The 16,128-nt window shown below is 39.0% G+C and overlaps 2 protein-coding genes and 1 long non-coding RNA gene across 4 annotated transcripts; 2 read left to right on the forward strand and 1 right to left on the reverse strand.

The window, feature by feature from the left end:
* Nucleotides 1–1,356: 1,356 nt before the first annotated feature.
* Nucleotides 1,357–5,767, forward strand: LOC135170784 (S-phase kinase-associated protein 1-like). Its single transcript, XM_064136840.1, has 3 exons — nt 1,357–2,111; nt 2,587–2,859; nt 5,702–5,767. The coding sequence occupies exons 2-3, from the start codon at nt 2,587–2,589 to the stop codon at nt 5,765–5,767; spliced, it is 339 nt and encodes a 112-aa protein (XP_063992910.1). The 5' UTR covers nt 1,357–2,111.
* Nucleotides 5,768–5,830: 63 nt separating this feature from the next.
* LOC135171162 (uncharacterized) lies at nt 5,831–15,923 on the forward strand. Of its 2 annotated transcripts, XR_010300503.1 has the most exons (7): nt 10,574–10,590; nt 11,422–11,766; nt 12,330–12,604; nt 13,188–13,554; nt 14,694–15,050; nt 15,265–15,575; nt 15,778–15,923. It is a non-coding gene; the product is annotated as an uncharacterized LOC135171162 (long non-coding RNA). The 2 variants fall into 2 exon arrangements; XR_010300504.1 differs by lacking the exons at nt 10,574–10,590; nt 11,422–11,766 and adding an exon at nt 5,831–5,850 and having other exon boundaries at nt 15,778–15,914.
* LOC135171161 (uncharacterized protein) lies at nt 6,064–11,651 on the reverse strand. The gene is made up of 3 exons (XM_064137525.1): nt 11,489–11,651; nt 10,910–11,055; nt 6,064–9,599 (listed from the first exon to the last, which is right to left on the reverse strand). Exons 1-3 carry the CDS (start codon nt 11,505–11,507, stop codon nt 7,518–7,520), a joined length of 2,247 nt encoding a protein of 748 aa, XP_063993595.1. The 5' UTR covers nt 11,508–11,651; the 3' UTR covers nt 6,064–7,517.
* Nucleotides 15,924–16,128: the final 205 nt, after the last annotated feature.

A 16,128-nucleotide genomic window follows, 5' to 3' on the forward strand; every position in this document is an offset into this window, starting at 1 on the left:
TTACGAGTTCAAACTACGTTTTAAGTCTCATATTTTACCACTCGCTTTTTCTGTCTGTATTTTGAGATTCAAAGGGCGCTGGTGGTTACATTTTATGGAGTTGATGGGAGTCTTTGAAGACAACATCATTTACCAGATCGAAACATAACAAAAAAATTATTGCTGAAATAGGAGTTAATAGGAGAAAATAATAACACTAGTTATAAGTCAGTTCGAAGTAGTACATGCTGCATCTTAGTAGCTATAGCTACATCTATAGCTATTTCACGTAATGGCGTGAAGTAGTTTCTGATCTCTCTTCCAAGACAAAGTTTCGATTGGATGGTAACTCAGACGATGACTCTGTCGATATGGCTGGATCATCGTATTTCTCCAATTTGCGACCAAAGTACTTTTCGATTTTTATTTCACGTATTTATCGGTCATAAAATAACCGATTTTCATGCCACTCTTCGCATAACCAGTCGAATAATTCCACTACATGGAGGGAAAAATCTGGGAGTTTTTGTAGGATGATTCTGATAATAATTGCTGTGCTACCTTACAACCTCGACACAAACTACAGGCCTGACAAAAATTATTATGCCGTATAATAAAATTTTCTTTATCGACTTGGGAAAACTTCTATATCGACCTCAGGTAAAAATTCAAAATCTAATATGTGACGACAAGATGGACGTCAACTGGCTGATGCAACAGATCCCATGATGGCGTCCAACGTCGGAAGTAATCGGGGATATTCGGTGCTCATCGTTAACGAATTACAATGAGTTATCGAAAAATTTCTCTGCGGCACAGTAAAAAAAAAGGAAGACACAATAAAATTAACTGATCTAGATAAAAATTTTCAAAGAATTTCTATCAATTTTTCATGTAGGCTCAAATAAAAAATGACAGCCCTTCAAATTTGGAAGTGCTGTTTCGTAAATTTTCCGAAGTCACATGTCATTAACCCTTTGAGTGCCGGAGGCCGATATATCGGCTCTTGTTGTACTGGCGAGAAGTGCCAGAGCCGATATATCGGCCCGCGCCTTGTAGCGCTTTACTATTTGCATTGCGGGAGAACTCTATCTGATTCATCTGCTACAGCATCCGGGCTCAAGGTACTGCGCAATCTTCCACCAAAAAAAAATTGAAAGTTTCCCTCGACCCCTTAAACATAACGGCATTCCAACATCCGACAGTGTTGGAATTTTTTAAGCATTTTTCAGACCTCGCAGACCCTTATCAACCACCCACCCACCACCTACCACCCACCACCTACCACCCACCACCTACCACCCACCACCTACCACCCACTTCTTACGGAACAAAAATCAGTTTTTGGGATCCTTATCCCAGGGGCCCCCCAACACATCGACGTCCTCTTCAAAGGACATGCCGACGAAGGGCAAACCTACTCGCAGACGTCTGGAAAAAAAAAGGGGGGGGGGAATTCTCGGAATAAATTCGCCAATCGTGCCCACTTACTACTCAAGAAGCACTGGTGTCGGAATAAACCTCGTACAGAGGAAAGGAAACTCTGAAAAAATTATTTGACAGGAAAAAAACAAAATTCTCCAAACACGTTCATTCGGTTCTGTTGCAGATTATTAGGGTTGTTAATGTATTCAATTGATCTCATGGATTTTCGATGCAGTTTGACCAGTGAGAAGAAAGAAAAGTCTGTGAGACGAAGGTCAATAATCAGTGAACACGTTATTAATGCTTCTAATGTCACTTTATTATTAATGGAGTGCGAATCGTATATTTAGTGGGTTAACGGGTATTGCAAAAATCGAAAAAACTACTTGATTCTATACCACAGCGTTCTACGCCAGACTAGCCCGAGAAACGCGTGGAGTCACTCGGCTCCCCAGATCTGAACCCCTACTTTAGTCAATCCTCTTTCCGCGTGCTGGTGGCGCCGGAAGCTGCCATTGGAGGGCGCTTGAGGAGGAAACGGACAGCGTAAGAAAGACAGAACACGAAACAACTGTTCCGTTCGTAATTACAAGACGCAGCATTTTCCTGGTTATTCGTCGTGAGCATTCGGGCTGGACAAAATTTAGTTCCCCCATTCCAGAGCAGTGCTTCACTTTCATTTATCCAGACAAATAAATCAATCCAAGGTAAGAGGTTCATGAAATAGATCAGAATTAATGAATAACAATCGAAATGGCAGGAGTGAAAATACGAGTCGTGGGGGTTCAAGTCACAAAGAAAAAAAAAAATGCATGTTTTGATCGTGGCCATGACGATTTCCCGTACCCCGTCCTCATAGCACAACTGCCAGTTGTGATTTTTCACGAAATTATTTTCGTTCTGTTCGGCTAAACCATGACATTTGTCAATATTTCGAGGGAAAATTCTCCATAAATGAGGGAAATGACTCCACTTGTGGCCATGACAGTTTGACGAAAGTCAAACGGATTTTTCCGAAGATCTGATTTTTTTTTGCAATATTAATGAATATATAACATCTTTGGCCAGCAGAGAGAGAAAATTTACTAAAGAGGGTGAAACTGAAAAAAAAGTTGCAGGAAATGAATTACATGGTGTCTGTGGTCTCGTTTCTAATATTTTTCTAAAATTTTTTCATTTCAGATGCCCAACATCAAGCTTCAGAGTTCAGGCGGTGAGGTGTTCGAAGTTGACGTTGAAATTGGCAAGTGCTCAGTGACGATCAAGACTATCTTTGAGGATCTTGGTATGGACGAGGAAGAGGTTGTGCCCCTACCAAATGTTAACTCAGCCATACTCAAGAAAGTTATACAGTGGGCAACGTACCACAAGGACGACCCACCACCACCAGAGGACGACGAGAACAAAGAGAAAAGGACTGATGACATCAGTTTCTGGGACGCCGATTTCTTAACGGTAAATAATGCATTCACAGCGGCAGGCTTGTCGAAAAAATATCGATATAATTTTTTCAATGTGTCAATATTTTTGAGCGATATTTATTATTTCGATATAATATTACAAGTATTGAAAAGGTATAAAAATCGATATTTTTATGATCAAAAAATTCTAAATCCTTTTTTATACTAACATTTTTTAACTTTTTTTTTGTTTATGGTCGACTCGATTTCCTGCTTTTTAATTTAGTACTAAAGTTGGCCTTTAAGTTGGCAAATTTGTCTGTCAAGTGTAAATGTCAATTCAACTGTCGTCCGTCAAAGTCAGTCTGTTATCCGTCCCGCGTATTGTAACCTCAACGCGACCGCGAGCGTATTTCTGTTTTTCTGATTGTAGTTCTCAAACAATGTAACTAAGTAATTCAATCAATAATCAATTCACGTATGTAAACGATAATTCGAGCATTCCAGTCATGTCTAGTGTTGTACGGAACTTTTTCAAAAAATAGACAGACAAAACGTTTCATGTAATGTGTGTGGAAAAACATATAAAACCAGTGGCAATACGACGAATTTATCTACACATCTAAAAAATAAGCATCACCATGCGCTTTTGCAACTTTTGCCTACTCTGTACACCGCTTTCCTGTGGCAGGCCTTATTTAAGGCCGTCCACCACACTACGGCTGCGTATGTAAGCTGGGGGGTCCTTATGACCGTGTAGATCCATTTGACCATTCTCGGCCTTAGACCCCATGTGCTTTCGAACATTCGCCTGCATGTCCAGTATGTCATAGTGACCTTGTTGGTTTGCATGGTGTTATGCTTTTTCCAGCTGAGCTTCTTGTCGAGCCAGATACCTAGGTATTTAACTTCTCCAGAGAAGTTCAGTTCTGTATTGTAAATGGAGGGGGATTTGACGACACCTCTCCTTTTGCTTGTAAAGTGCACCATCTCCGTCTTGCCTAGGTTTACCCTCACGCCCTTCATTGTGCACCACAGCTGAACATAGTTCAGCGCTTTCTGCATCTTGCTATGTAGCATGCTCGCGTCCCTGCTAGTTACCAGCAGTGCCACATCGTCCGCATATGCCACTGTCCTTACCCCCAGCTCCTCGAGCCCAGTGAGGAGGCCGTCGACAATGAGGAGCCTCAGCAGAGGGGTGATACCCCCCCCCCTGCGGGCAGCCGCACCGCAGCCCTTACCGCACTGTCTCCGAGGGTGGAGTGGACAACTTTGGTTCGGAGCATGGCGGCTATCCATTTAGTGACCGACGCCTCGATCCCAAATGATGCCGGCGCTTTCTCCATCATGTCAAAGGAAGTATTGTCGAAGGCCCCCTCTATGTCTATAAAGACACCGAGGGTGTCCTCCTTCCTTTCCTTTGCGTTTTCTATTATGCCTACCAAGTGGTGCAATGCAGTCTCAGTTGATCTGCCAGTTTGGTATGCATATTGTGAGGGGCTTATCAGGTTTGACCTTAGTGCCCCCTCCTTAATGTGCTTATCGACCAGTCTTTCTAGCGTCTTCAGAAGGAAGGAGCTTAGACTGATCAGTCTGTAGGCTTTTGCATTGTCATAGCTACATTTACCCGGCTTAGGGATAAAAACAACTCTGACTTCCCGCCACTTGCTGGGTACATAGTCCAATGCTAGGCAGGCCCTCAGTGCCGGTAGCAGTCTGCGCAGGAGCAATGGACCTCCTCTTCGCAAGAGGGCCGGATATATCCCATCCGGACCCGGGGTCTTGTACATTTCGAAGGAGTCCTCCGCCTACCGCAGCTTGTTCAGCGTTACTATTCTTGCGGCTAGCTCCCAGTCGGAATCGCCGCTTCCTGTTCGCGTCCAGTCTGCCTCAGGGTACTCCCCTGGGTGCTCTATAATAGAGTCCGGAAAGTGCGCGCAAACCAGATGCTCCAGGACCTCTCGCGATTCTGTGATGGTCTCTCCGCTAGTCAACGTGATTCCACCCAGCCTTTGTGCAGGGCCCCCCGAGAAATCCCTGCGAAGTCTGGAGACCCTCGTCTCCAGACTTCGCGCATTTCTGTACAGAGTCCAGTCCTCGGCTCTCTTGGAACTGTACGCTCGGTTCCAGAGTCTCCTGGACTGGATTCTCAGCCAGTCCAGTTCTCGACTCCACCAAGGCACTTTGTTCCCTTGCCTGCATAGTTTAGCCGAGCATGCCATCTAGAAGCACTCGGTCAGGGCGACGTAGATTCTCTCCACCTCGTCTTCCAACCTATCCTCCCTGCAGGGCCTTACGCGTCCTACGCCGAGGCTTTCCTCCAGATTCCTCTCAACGGAGTCCCAGTCGGTGGCCGTTGGGTTTCGGCGCAGACGATCCTGCTGTAGCTTGGTACAGCCCTCATTGCTCAATCTAATGCGTCGATGGTCGGAGAGCGTGTCCTCCTGATCCACTCTCCATATTCTATCTCCATTCCATGATAATTGTTTGTAATCGAAAAGTCTCCTCGCTATCCCATAGTGTCGATTTCAAATTGAACCAATCCTTCCGGCAGAACCGCGAAATGGGGCATTGGGATAATAGTGATCGTTTGGATGGTGAGACATGAACAGTGAAGTAGTGAAAAAATTGCAACTGAATTTAATTGGTTTCCTACCCAAACTCCTATGTAATTGCACTGGCGTATTGGAAGAGCGAGTCCCTGTAATCAACATTTCATGAATGTCCTCATAAGGTACGTGACCCTTGGTAAATATATTGTCCTCATAATATACGTATTATAAATACTTCGATGAGTACGACAATATGTCGTACGACATATTGTCGTACTAATCGAAGAGCAGAATTAATTGGTGTTTTTCATGAGTACTCTCCATAGATTTCATGTTTATTTACAGAGCAGCATCCGTAAAAATTCCACCATCTTGAATTTTCGAATTTTCTCTGCTTGTCCAAAATTTTGAAGGTAGATCTGTCAGCGGCTAAACCTCTGATGAAGAGTCCATCGAAGTCGATTTCTCCAGGTGGAGGGCAATGGAATTATTGGGTAATTCAATAATAAATTAATAACACAACTGCTTAGAAGAGCACACTGACACTTTTATTTGGTAAAAACTAAATAGAAATTGGATCCTTATATAAAAGTTATTCTTATAACTGATCCTTATCAAACTCTTGAAAACTAATTGAAGAGACTAACGGAGAGAAGCTGTTAGCAGAAAGTTTGTAATAGAACTAACTTATCTCAACTTAAACTCCTAAGGGTTGGGTCCAGTAACCCCCACCAGTCCCCAAAAGGCGCACGCAAGTCCTCTTCTTGCAAAGTTTTGAATTTCTCCCTTTACAACAAAACAATGAACAATGGATCCCACATGTGTCGAAGATGTAACCCAGAAAACCCTTAAAATAAGCAGTGCTCAAATTTCATGACTTGGGACTGTGACCGTTGAATTGACTTTTGTCTTCAAGTTTTAGTTTTACAAAGAACAGCCTTTACCCAGAGTTTTGAGGGTAATAAATTAGATTAAAACTCAACAACTTGAGATTTATGTTTTCGTGCAACGGGTTTTCTCATGACAGTCAATTTATTCATCCCTTGTTCATTGGTTGTCATTATAGTGGTTCTTTTGGACTTTTCCCAAAATTTTGTTTCGGCATTGAAATTTCATCTTGAAATAATAATTCAAGAACTCCAGGATTGAAATGGCTGATTAATAGCGCCATCTATACTATTCACCTCCAGGACATCAGATTCCAGTTTGCAATCATTTTTCCGCAGTTTCTTCAACATTTTCAGCGGATTCTGTCGGTGTTTAATTTTTTAGTCTCAAAAATGATAATTATTCCACTTGTGTACTATGATCCATAGTAATTTTTTATCTTCGCAACATTGAAATATAGATAGATATGATTGAAATGAGGCTATAGGGGTCTGCATCTATATATTTCGTAATATTAGCAACCCCATAAGATTAATGTGGACAGTGATTTTCAGGCCATCAATGAGATAATTATCATTACCGACTAGAAATAATATTATTAAAATTCCCTAATGCGTAATCGAGAGAAAAATGTATTAATCTACATTTGATTGTCAAAAAACTAAGTAATTGGCGGAAATGAGCGATTGTAGCAGAGAATCATGGTAAATAAGGGGATGGTAAATAAAACAAAAATGCGATGATTCTTGGTTTCTCCTTTTATCTTATTTTACAAAAAATATGTTACATTTTCCTCTATTGTTTGCAATCGTTTTTGCAATTTTTAAAATAATTCCACCGACGTCGAACAGCCGTGAAAAGTGAGGATAACAAGGTGCTGTGGAGAAGAAGGCGAGGGAGAGAGCGATAATCTGGGAAAGTGCAAAGAACCAACAGTGACCGGCCAGGATAAAGTCAGGGGTGGATGAGAAACGAACAAGTGGAACTGCCAGTCACAATGATAATTATTATCATTATCATTTGTAGTTTTTATATACATACAAACGTGAACCAATTGGTTCAAATGCTTGAAATAAAAAGTCCCTTGACATTAACTAAATTTCCAAGAGTTTGTTTCCCAAAAAATCCGTCGACCTTCGGGTAAAATGTTTTTTTTACTGATCGTAGTCATTATTCTGAGTTGAATTTTTCATCACAACTCATTCGTTACGAATTTCGAAGAATCGATGCTGCAGCTATACACGACAATCACAAAATCCCCACTTTATCAACTTCATGTTTCGTACCACTTGATCTTGTCACTCGAAATTTTCGATAATTTAGATCTGTAGTTCTCGACCATTCGATCTAAATTAGCCTCCTCCTTGCTGAACTTTGCTGGCCCCTGTTTGGGCTTTATCTCCTTCCTAGAATTCCTTTCAATGACCTTCTGCGCCTCAATTTTCCTCTTCATCTTTCTCTCTTTCTTCTGATTGTTCTGAGCCTTAGCCTGAAGCCGGGCTTGAGTTTTCAAATTGAATTTCGACCTCAGCTTCCGATCGCCAACTCGACTGATGGTTCCAGAGAACCCGGAGACATTTTCATCCTCGACAGGTCTGACTACTGCTTTTCCCGGGCGTTCAGACTTTGAATTATTTTTATTATTTGTCTTGTCAATTTTTTTAGAACGTTTTAGAGGGGGACCGTCGGTCGTCTCCTGGCTCGAATCACCACTTCGTTTTCCTTTCCACAAGGGATTATTATTCCGGCTTTTTTGTGCCCTTCGTTGCTTGGCATTGACCATAATACGGTTTTCAATGGAAAAGGCGACAATCGGTCTTTTACCCTTTGAAAAAATATTAGGATTATTATTAATACTCCTGAGTGCCCTTAGAGCATCATCGTGATTGGTAAAGGCGACAAAACCAAACTCCTTGGAACGCCCAACACTGTTAGGATCAGGATTTTTGAGATCTCGCATGACCTTGGCCTCAGTAATAACCGCATTCTTTCCCGCATGCTTCCTAAAAATCTCCCTCAATTTGACATCGTCCAGCGTTGCTGGTAAATTATGAACAACCAGTCGAATTCTAGATACGAACATGTTGAGATTTCTCAACATTTGTGACTTCCATTGCTCCATCTGGATACGTTTCTGCATGTCCCCGGGAGATACGTCAGCAGCAGCATGACTCCCTGGGAGAATCACTCCTTCCTTCACCAAGTAAAGGTTCCTCGAGTCCTTTGTCCGATTCGAAGCCCGAGACTTTGAATCTAGAACGTCTTTTTTGGTAATGGCTCTGTGAGGATCGAGAGTCTCTCCCTGGATTTGGAGTTCGGTACCAGATGCCAAACATTTCTCCGCGTCCTCCAGGTTTCTAAATTTAACGAAAGCTGTTCCCTTCGAGTGTTCGGTCAAAGGATCAATACATACTAGGGCATAATAAACTGGACCGAATTGCTCCATACAACTCTTCAATTGGTCATTGTTTACTGAAAATGGCACATTTTTCAGGAAAACGGTTTTCCCTTCACTCACATCATTGGAAATTCTACGAGGACCTTTGTCATCTTCATCTCCTAATGATTTTTCTAGCTCTATTTTGTTTTCTTCCTCTGATTCTTCTGCTTCATCTTCTTCTTCATCTTCTTCGTCATCGTCTTCTTCATTGAGAGGTTCATCTTCCAGCTTTATGTCATTATTTTCGTCAATCAATGCAACATCTTTGTCATCTTTCTCCTGAACCTCATTTTTATTAGCATTTTGAAATTGGTCTTTTGGTACCGCCCAATCAACCACAATTAGCCGATCCATCAGGGGCCGTAAATTTGAACCGCGAATAGCTTTGGCTGCACTTTGTACATGATCGAATTGTAAAAAACCACAGCCAACGCGTTTTCCATCGGATTTCGTCAATAACTTGACCTCGGTGATGTTACCGTATTCCGAAAAATAATTTTTCAGATCTTCTTCAGTAACTGCGAATGGTAAATTTCGAACAATTATTCGAGAGCGTTTCTGCTGCTTTCGAAGTTTGCACTGTTTTTTCAATTCAGCAGTCGACTCCTTCTTTATTTTCTCGACTCCTACGTCTGGATCCTCTTTTGGAGGCGATGATTTACCGTCCGGCTTGACGGCAATGTTTGTATTCTGGTTCTCGATAAATTTATCTTTGGGAATGGCCCAGGTAACAGTTATCGGTCGTGATAAAAACTCGGTCTTATTGGTTTTGAAAATAGCTCGCGACGCATCTTCTATTCGTTTGAACTGGATGAACCCACAGCCCACGGGCTTTCCATCGGGTCTACGAAGGAGATCTATTTGTTCTATTTGTCCAAAGGGCTCGTACAATTTTCGCACATCATCTTCCGTTACCTGAAAATTTTAAAATACAATTGAAAATGGGTGAATTTAAAATTGATAATCTGAATTCAGAGCTGCGGCGAATTCCCATGGAAAACCATATTTCCATAACAAAAGCCGGGTTGATAAAAATATAGACGTTGAAGTAAGAGCCATTGAATTAAATTTTACTAAGATGTGTTGACACTTGACACGAGAGCAGTCGCCGAACTGACAAACGATCTTGAAATCCCAAAAACCAAAGCATCGGCATCACGGTTTCCCATAGTGTATAATAAATATAAACTTACATAGGTCTGTAATATGATTGTATTGTTTTTCCTCTTTTCAATGAGGACTTCAACACGGCAGTAAGATGTTATCGGGATATTGCATTTATCTATCCGAAGCCGCACTACATATTTGCACCCTAAGAACAAATCGAGTTGAAGACTCGATTCCTTGTCACTGAGAAATGACCATTTTAAATTTGATTGGAAAAAACGCTAAACAAAATTGAAATATTTTGAACGAGCATTTTTGCTCCCAAATGGACGCGTTGTATTTGACTGAGTTTTCAATTCTCAAACTTCAAGTGCAAATTTTCTAGAATGTTATAAAACGCGGAAAGACGACGTTTTTTATCTCACGTCTGTGCGCATTTGCTGGAAAATTTGCAATTTTGAAGATAAATGTGGTGAAAATTCTACATAAATACGGCAACATTTGTAGATAACGATCTGAATTTTCAACTTATGATAGTTATCGTTGACCATGAATTTGATGCGTCGTTTCAGCCCGATCGGTTGGGTAGTTCCTGAGATGTAGCACCTTGGGAACATTTTGTTTTTTTTTCAATAATTGAAAAACTATTTCAAGGATTTGATTTTTTTTTCAAAATACTCGTCTCACTGCGTCCTATCTATATCAATCGAAATATTCGCATGGTTTCAGATAAAATTTCGAGATTTCGCCAGTTTTACGTTTATGATCATAAACGTTCATCATCATTTCACTGTTTCAGGTAATATTTTTTTTCGGTAATATTTTGATTATAGTATATTTACAATGATATAAGTTCGGCCCCTAGAATAATGGATTAATTAGACTGAAATACAATCCAGAGAGAAAGAAGAACTGAGGTTGATAATGAGACAGTGAGTTCCCTATGATTAATTCACCAAAAAATGGTCAGAAAAATCAGTGGTCATTGTTAGATAAATACATTTTGAAAAAAGAGCATGCATGTACAATCAGACAAGGATTACCCTTTATTGGGTCCATTTAGAGCGCCTTAGATAAATTATACGAAGAGTCAGTGAGGAGGAAAATTAACAAGTTACCTCGAATGACAGATTTCGGACGATAATTCTAGCCTTGTTATTCTGCACTTGAGTATTTCCCTCGTTATTAGTCCCAGTTTGTGTTCGTTTCTGCCGTTTCTTATTTCTGTACACCCACGAAAGCTTTTTCGTATCCTGCCGAGGTCCTAGAATTATCATAAACCCTATTAGCCATAACGAAATGATTGATAATATATCTTTAATGATCAGTTGAACGGCGGAAAATTACGATTAAAATTACCAAACTACATATCATATTCCTGGAAAGAAATATAACAATAAATCAAGTAATAAAAACCATAGCATGTTATGGGATTTCAAAGTACGTTCTCTGTTTAACCTCAAAATTACCAGTAAATTTCATTTTAAATGGGTTCAATTATATGAAACCGTTTCAGGAGTAAAATATGGCCACGCTCTTTACATAAATCTTAACAGAATTTTTCACGGGCGTAATAAAAATAAGCCATCGATAATTAAATATTGTTCATTCACAAAATGCATGATATTAGATGATCACTCTAAGGTTGAGCAAAGAGGAAACCTTCAGAAAATTCGTCAACAATTAAGTATACGTACGATTAAACGTCTTCATCATTAAAATTTCGGATTAAAATTTTTACAATAGTTACAGTTAATTGTAATTTCTAGCAACAAATAATATCCACTCAATGTTCAACACAATTCTTCACATGTTCCTTATTCTCTTGGAAAAAGTATTGACTGAAATGGGTTATGGTGGCAGGACAGGAAAGTGTCATGGCAGCGCACGAACATGTGCGCCGCCATGACACTTTCATATGCCTTTCATGAAGATCAGCTTTGCGGCAGCGAGCGGGCAAATTCAAAAAGAGAAGGTAAATTACAAACTGGATTCATAATCTGAAATCTACCATGTGATGTCCTGGGGGTGAATAGAGTAGATGGCGCTATTAATCAGCCATTTTAATCCGCGACTTTTGAATTATTATTTCAAGATGAAATTTCAATGCCGAAACAAAATTTTGGGAAAAATCAAAAAGAACCACCATAATGATAAACAATGAACAAGGGATGAATAAATTCACTGTCGTGAGGAAAACCATTGCACGAAAACATAAATCTCAAGTTGTTGAGTTTTAATCTAATTTATTACCCTCAAAAACTCTGGATAAAGGCTGTTCTTTGTAAAACTAAAACTTGAAGACAAAAGTCAAGTCAACGGTCACGGTCTCAAGTCGTGAAATTTGAGCACTGCTTATTTTACAGGTTTTCTGGTTTACATCTTCAACACATGTGGGATCCATTGTTCATTGTCTTGTTGTACAGGGAGAAATCTAAAACTTTCCAAGAGGAAAATCTTTTAATAACTCTCATTATACATAAAAACCATGTCAATGAAATTATTAAATTTATTTACTGTCAACTTCTCTGTCAACAGATAAAAATTGTTTAAAAAATCGAATTGATACTTCGGGAGCATTGATGGCAGTATAGTTTTCGATACGATACATAATGTATCATAAGTCATACCTTAACGATGCCGCATTGCGTGTGGCGCCCTGCCTCCTCTGGAGTGAGGTACTACGATGCCACTGGCGTCACTCAAACCCCCAGGTCTGAGCCTCTACTTCAGTCAATTCTCTTTGGTCCCTATGGTCCCTATCAATCTCTCGAAACATCTTGAAGAGTTAGAACGTTAACGTTTCTCTGAAGGTAAGATTTTTTGCAACTTTTTCGTAGATACTTTCTATGAATTTGGATATCATTTTCCAAAATTTTTTGAGAAGAATTTGTCCACAATTCATTGCACACAATTTTGTGCATAATTCATTTGTTCCTAATTAATATCCACATCAATAAATATATTTCAGCCTTGAAGGTTAGGTGACCACGTGTCGATTTTTCGTGTTGGATTTACATGAGTTTTTGACGATTAAAAATGAACATCAATAGAATCAGTTACTAATAGACGAAAATTAACAATGAGGGTTTTTAATTAAATTTTGGCTTTTATCTAAGATTTGAGAGAATTGAGGTGGCAGTTCATAATGAAATAACTGAAAGATACTCCTTAAAAAATTCGAAAAAAGTAAATCCAGTAATTTGGGTGGGTTTTAACACGTTTTGTGGGTAATTTCAATAAATTTTTGAATCTTGTTATGATGACTTCAACACCGAATGCTGATTACATGATTATTTGTTAACATGCACTACCAACTGAAGCCTTCAAGTACTAAAATTTCATCTCCAAATGCCAGAATTATTCACTAATACACTTGTGGTCTTCTGTTTTCAGTCGTGTTTCTAGTTTTTCAATCACCGATGATGGACATTGCGTGGGGAGATGTATATTCTAAGGAACCAAATCCACGGAACCTGCTTCGTTCCCTTTCTTTTATCACGACACCAGACATGACATGCAAAGCGCCTGGAAAGTTAACTTAGTGGAATGTATTTTGCTCCACTGATTCCCACCACATCCTCAGGAAAGATTCTACATCCTGAGAATGCATTTTCTAAATATGTCTCATAATGGGGCAGGATGGCACAGTGACTTGTGCTTGGACTCCAACATTTGCTGGACTATTTGATATCGTCGTCATCGGCATATTTCAGATAATTTGAGATATTTCAGGAAATCTGCAATGACAGGGTATAATGAGGTACGTCCACTTCAATCCTATCCGAGATGAAATCCATATTATAATTTTTTTGGTAGATCTCCGCACATTTTACCAGAAGAATAATTACTGATATTTTTATATACTGACAATGAAAATTTAATTTACCAAATATAGGGAGTGTCCTATTTAAAACAATTTCAGAATCCACTTTAAAATCTCCTGAGGGGGGCGAGTGACAAGAAATGTTTTGAGACATTAATTGTAGGGTTTCGAGGGGGACATTTGATGTATACATTTTTTCAGCTTTCAAGGTCATGCTTGCAAGCTCTAAACAGATTTTTTTTAAAGGCAATCTCATTTTTCAGCCCAATGAAACTTGTTCTTGAGTTATTTTCGGATAAACCATCATGGTTCCACGTCTAAATATGCAGTCGAAAATACCCAAACAAAAATCTCCAATGAAAAATGTCCAAAAGAATAATATCCAAATGCTATCAAATCCAATACAAAAATTAGACAAATCTATTTTGAACTCCAATCCACCTTCTTGGATCTACAAACAGATCCAATGTTCGCGGATATATTTGCTATTGGGTTTTTTACAATCGGATATTTTCGAATTGGATATTTTTAACTGGATATTTTCGACCGGATATTTAGACGTGCTCCCCCCATCATTCATATGAATTCCTGAATTTTTACTCAGAAAATGTGACGAAAATGCATTTTGGTACCAAACTGAATATTTAGACTTTCCTAGCGTGACCCAGGATACCCCACGTGGAGATGAAGTCCGCTCGAAACTCTAAAAAAAGGAGAATAAATAACACAAACATGTGAGGAGGTTCCTGTACATGTTGCAAGTTGACGGTGGCAACATTGGACAACTCATGAGCTCAAAATATTTCGGGTCACTTACTCTAATTCAAGTAAATGACAATCAGATTGCCTGAAATTGATTTGAAATGGAATTGCAAAAACATGCAGTAACTCAATCCTAGCATTTTTTTTCTCTGTAAATATATTTTATAAATATTTCGTGATGACATTAACACCGAATGCTGATGACATGATTATTTGTTAACATGCACTACCAACTGAGGCTTAAAACTATCAAAACTCTATACGCAACTTTGGAAATTGATAGATCATTAACGATTTTCTTCTTTTCTTTTCAGATTTTTTTTATTCTTCACGTGCCAGAAATCCAGAATTTGAAGGGGTGCACTTTTCCTGGGGAAATGACGCCATAAAATTCTTCATTTCTACTTTCTTGAATATCTTGGTGAAAGGGGTAGAGAAGAGTTTGGAAAATCCTCGTATTCCAAAGCCAGGGAAATTTCTCATTTCATGTCCTAGTCAGGAGTCTGGGGGCATTGGCCCCAAACATTGATACGATTATTGATAGAATCGATTTTCTGAGTTTCGAAATAAAATTGGGATTGATCTTTGAGCTCTGCTACGTCTTAAGATATTCACGAAAATAGATTCAAAATGAAATCTATGAATTTGCGAACTGACAGGAAATTTAACAAGTGAGTTGATACCTTTCTTACTTGCCCATATTATTCAACTATACTATTTATATTATATACTGTTTTGTATATTATATGATGACATCAACACCGAATACTGATGACATGATTATTTGTTAACATGCACTACCAACTGAGGCTTAAAACCATCAAAACCCTAGACTCAACTTTGAAAATTGATAGATCATTAATGACTTTCTCCTTTTCTTTTCAGATTTTTTTTATTTTTCCCATGCCAAAACCCAAAATTTGAAGGGGTGCCCTTTCCCTGGAGAAATAACGCGAGGAAATCCGTCATTTCTACTTTTTTGGATCTGTACAGAACTGAGAGGAGGGGGGCAGATAAGGATTTATAAAATCATCGTATTCGAAGGCCAACAAAATTTCTGACTCCATGCCCTGATCAGACGTCTTGGGGGACAGCCCCAAAGTTTGATAAGACTCCTTGAAAGAATCGATCTTCTAAATAAAATCGAAGATGAAATTGTAGCTGTACTACGTCTCAACATACAGGAAATACGAAAAGTGAGTTGATACATTTTGTAATTTCTCAAATCCTTCAAAAAAACTAACTTTGTTTTATCTATCATATGATGACATCAACACCGACAATGAGTTCATGATTTTAATGTTTTACATGCACTACCAACTGAGGTTTATCGTCACCGATTCAAGAAAAAATCGAAAATGCACCTTTTGTTAAAAAACGTTTTGTTTTTTGTTTCAGATTTCGGGGCAGATTAAAAATACCTACGATTCCAAAAGTTTATGGTTATTATTTTTAACTGCCTATGACATGTATATGTGTAGTCAATAAAAATAAGAAAAACAACTTTGCATTATAAAATTGTATTTTTTATCAATAACCACTAACAAAGTAATTTTTCCCTTATTTGTCCCAATAAATAAAAGGGGAACGAGAATATCTAAATTTGTACTATACCCATTTTGCTCCCTCCAATGGACTTTACATCCATTGAACCTCAACATGGCCCAGATTATTTTATTGGGCTCTTTTGATAATTTATCGACGTCTTAAATGAAATAATAAAAATCTAATGATGACAATGTTGACATT

The sequence above is a fragment of the Diachasmimorpha longicaudata genome, chromosome 18 (genome assembly GCF_034640455.1).
Source record: "Diachasmimorpha longicaudata isolate KC_UGA_2023 chromosome 18, iyDiaLong2, whole genome shotgun sequence".
NCBI classification, from domain to species: domain Eukaryota; kingdom Metazoa; phylum Arthropoda; class Insecta; order Hymenoptera; family Braconidae; genus Diachasmimorpha; species Diachasmimorpha longicaudata.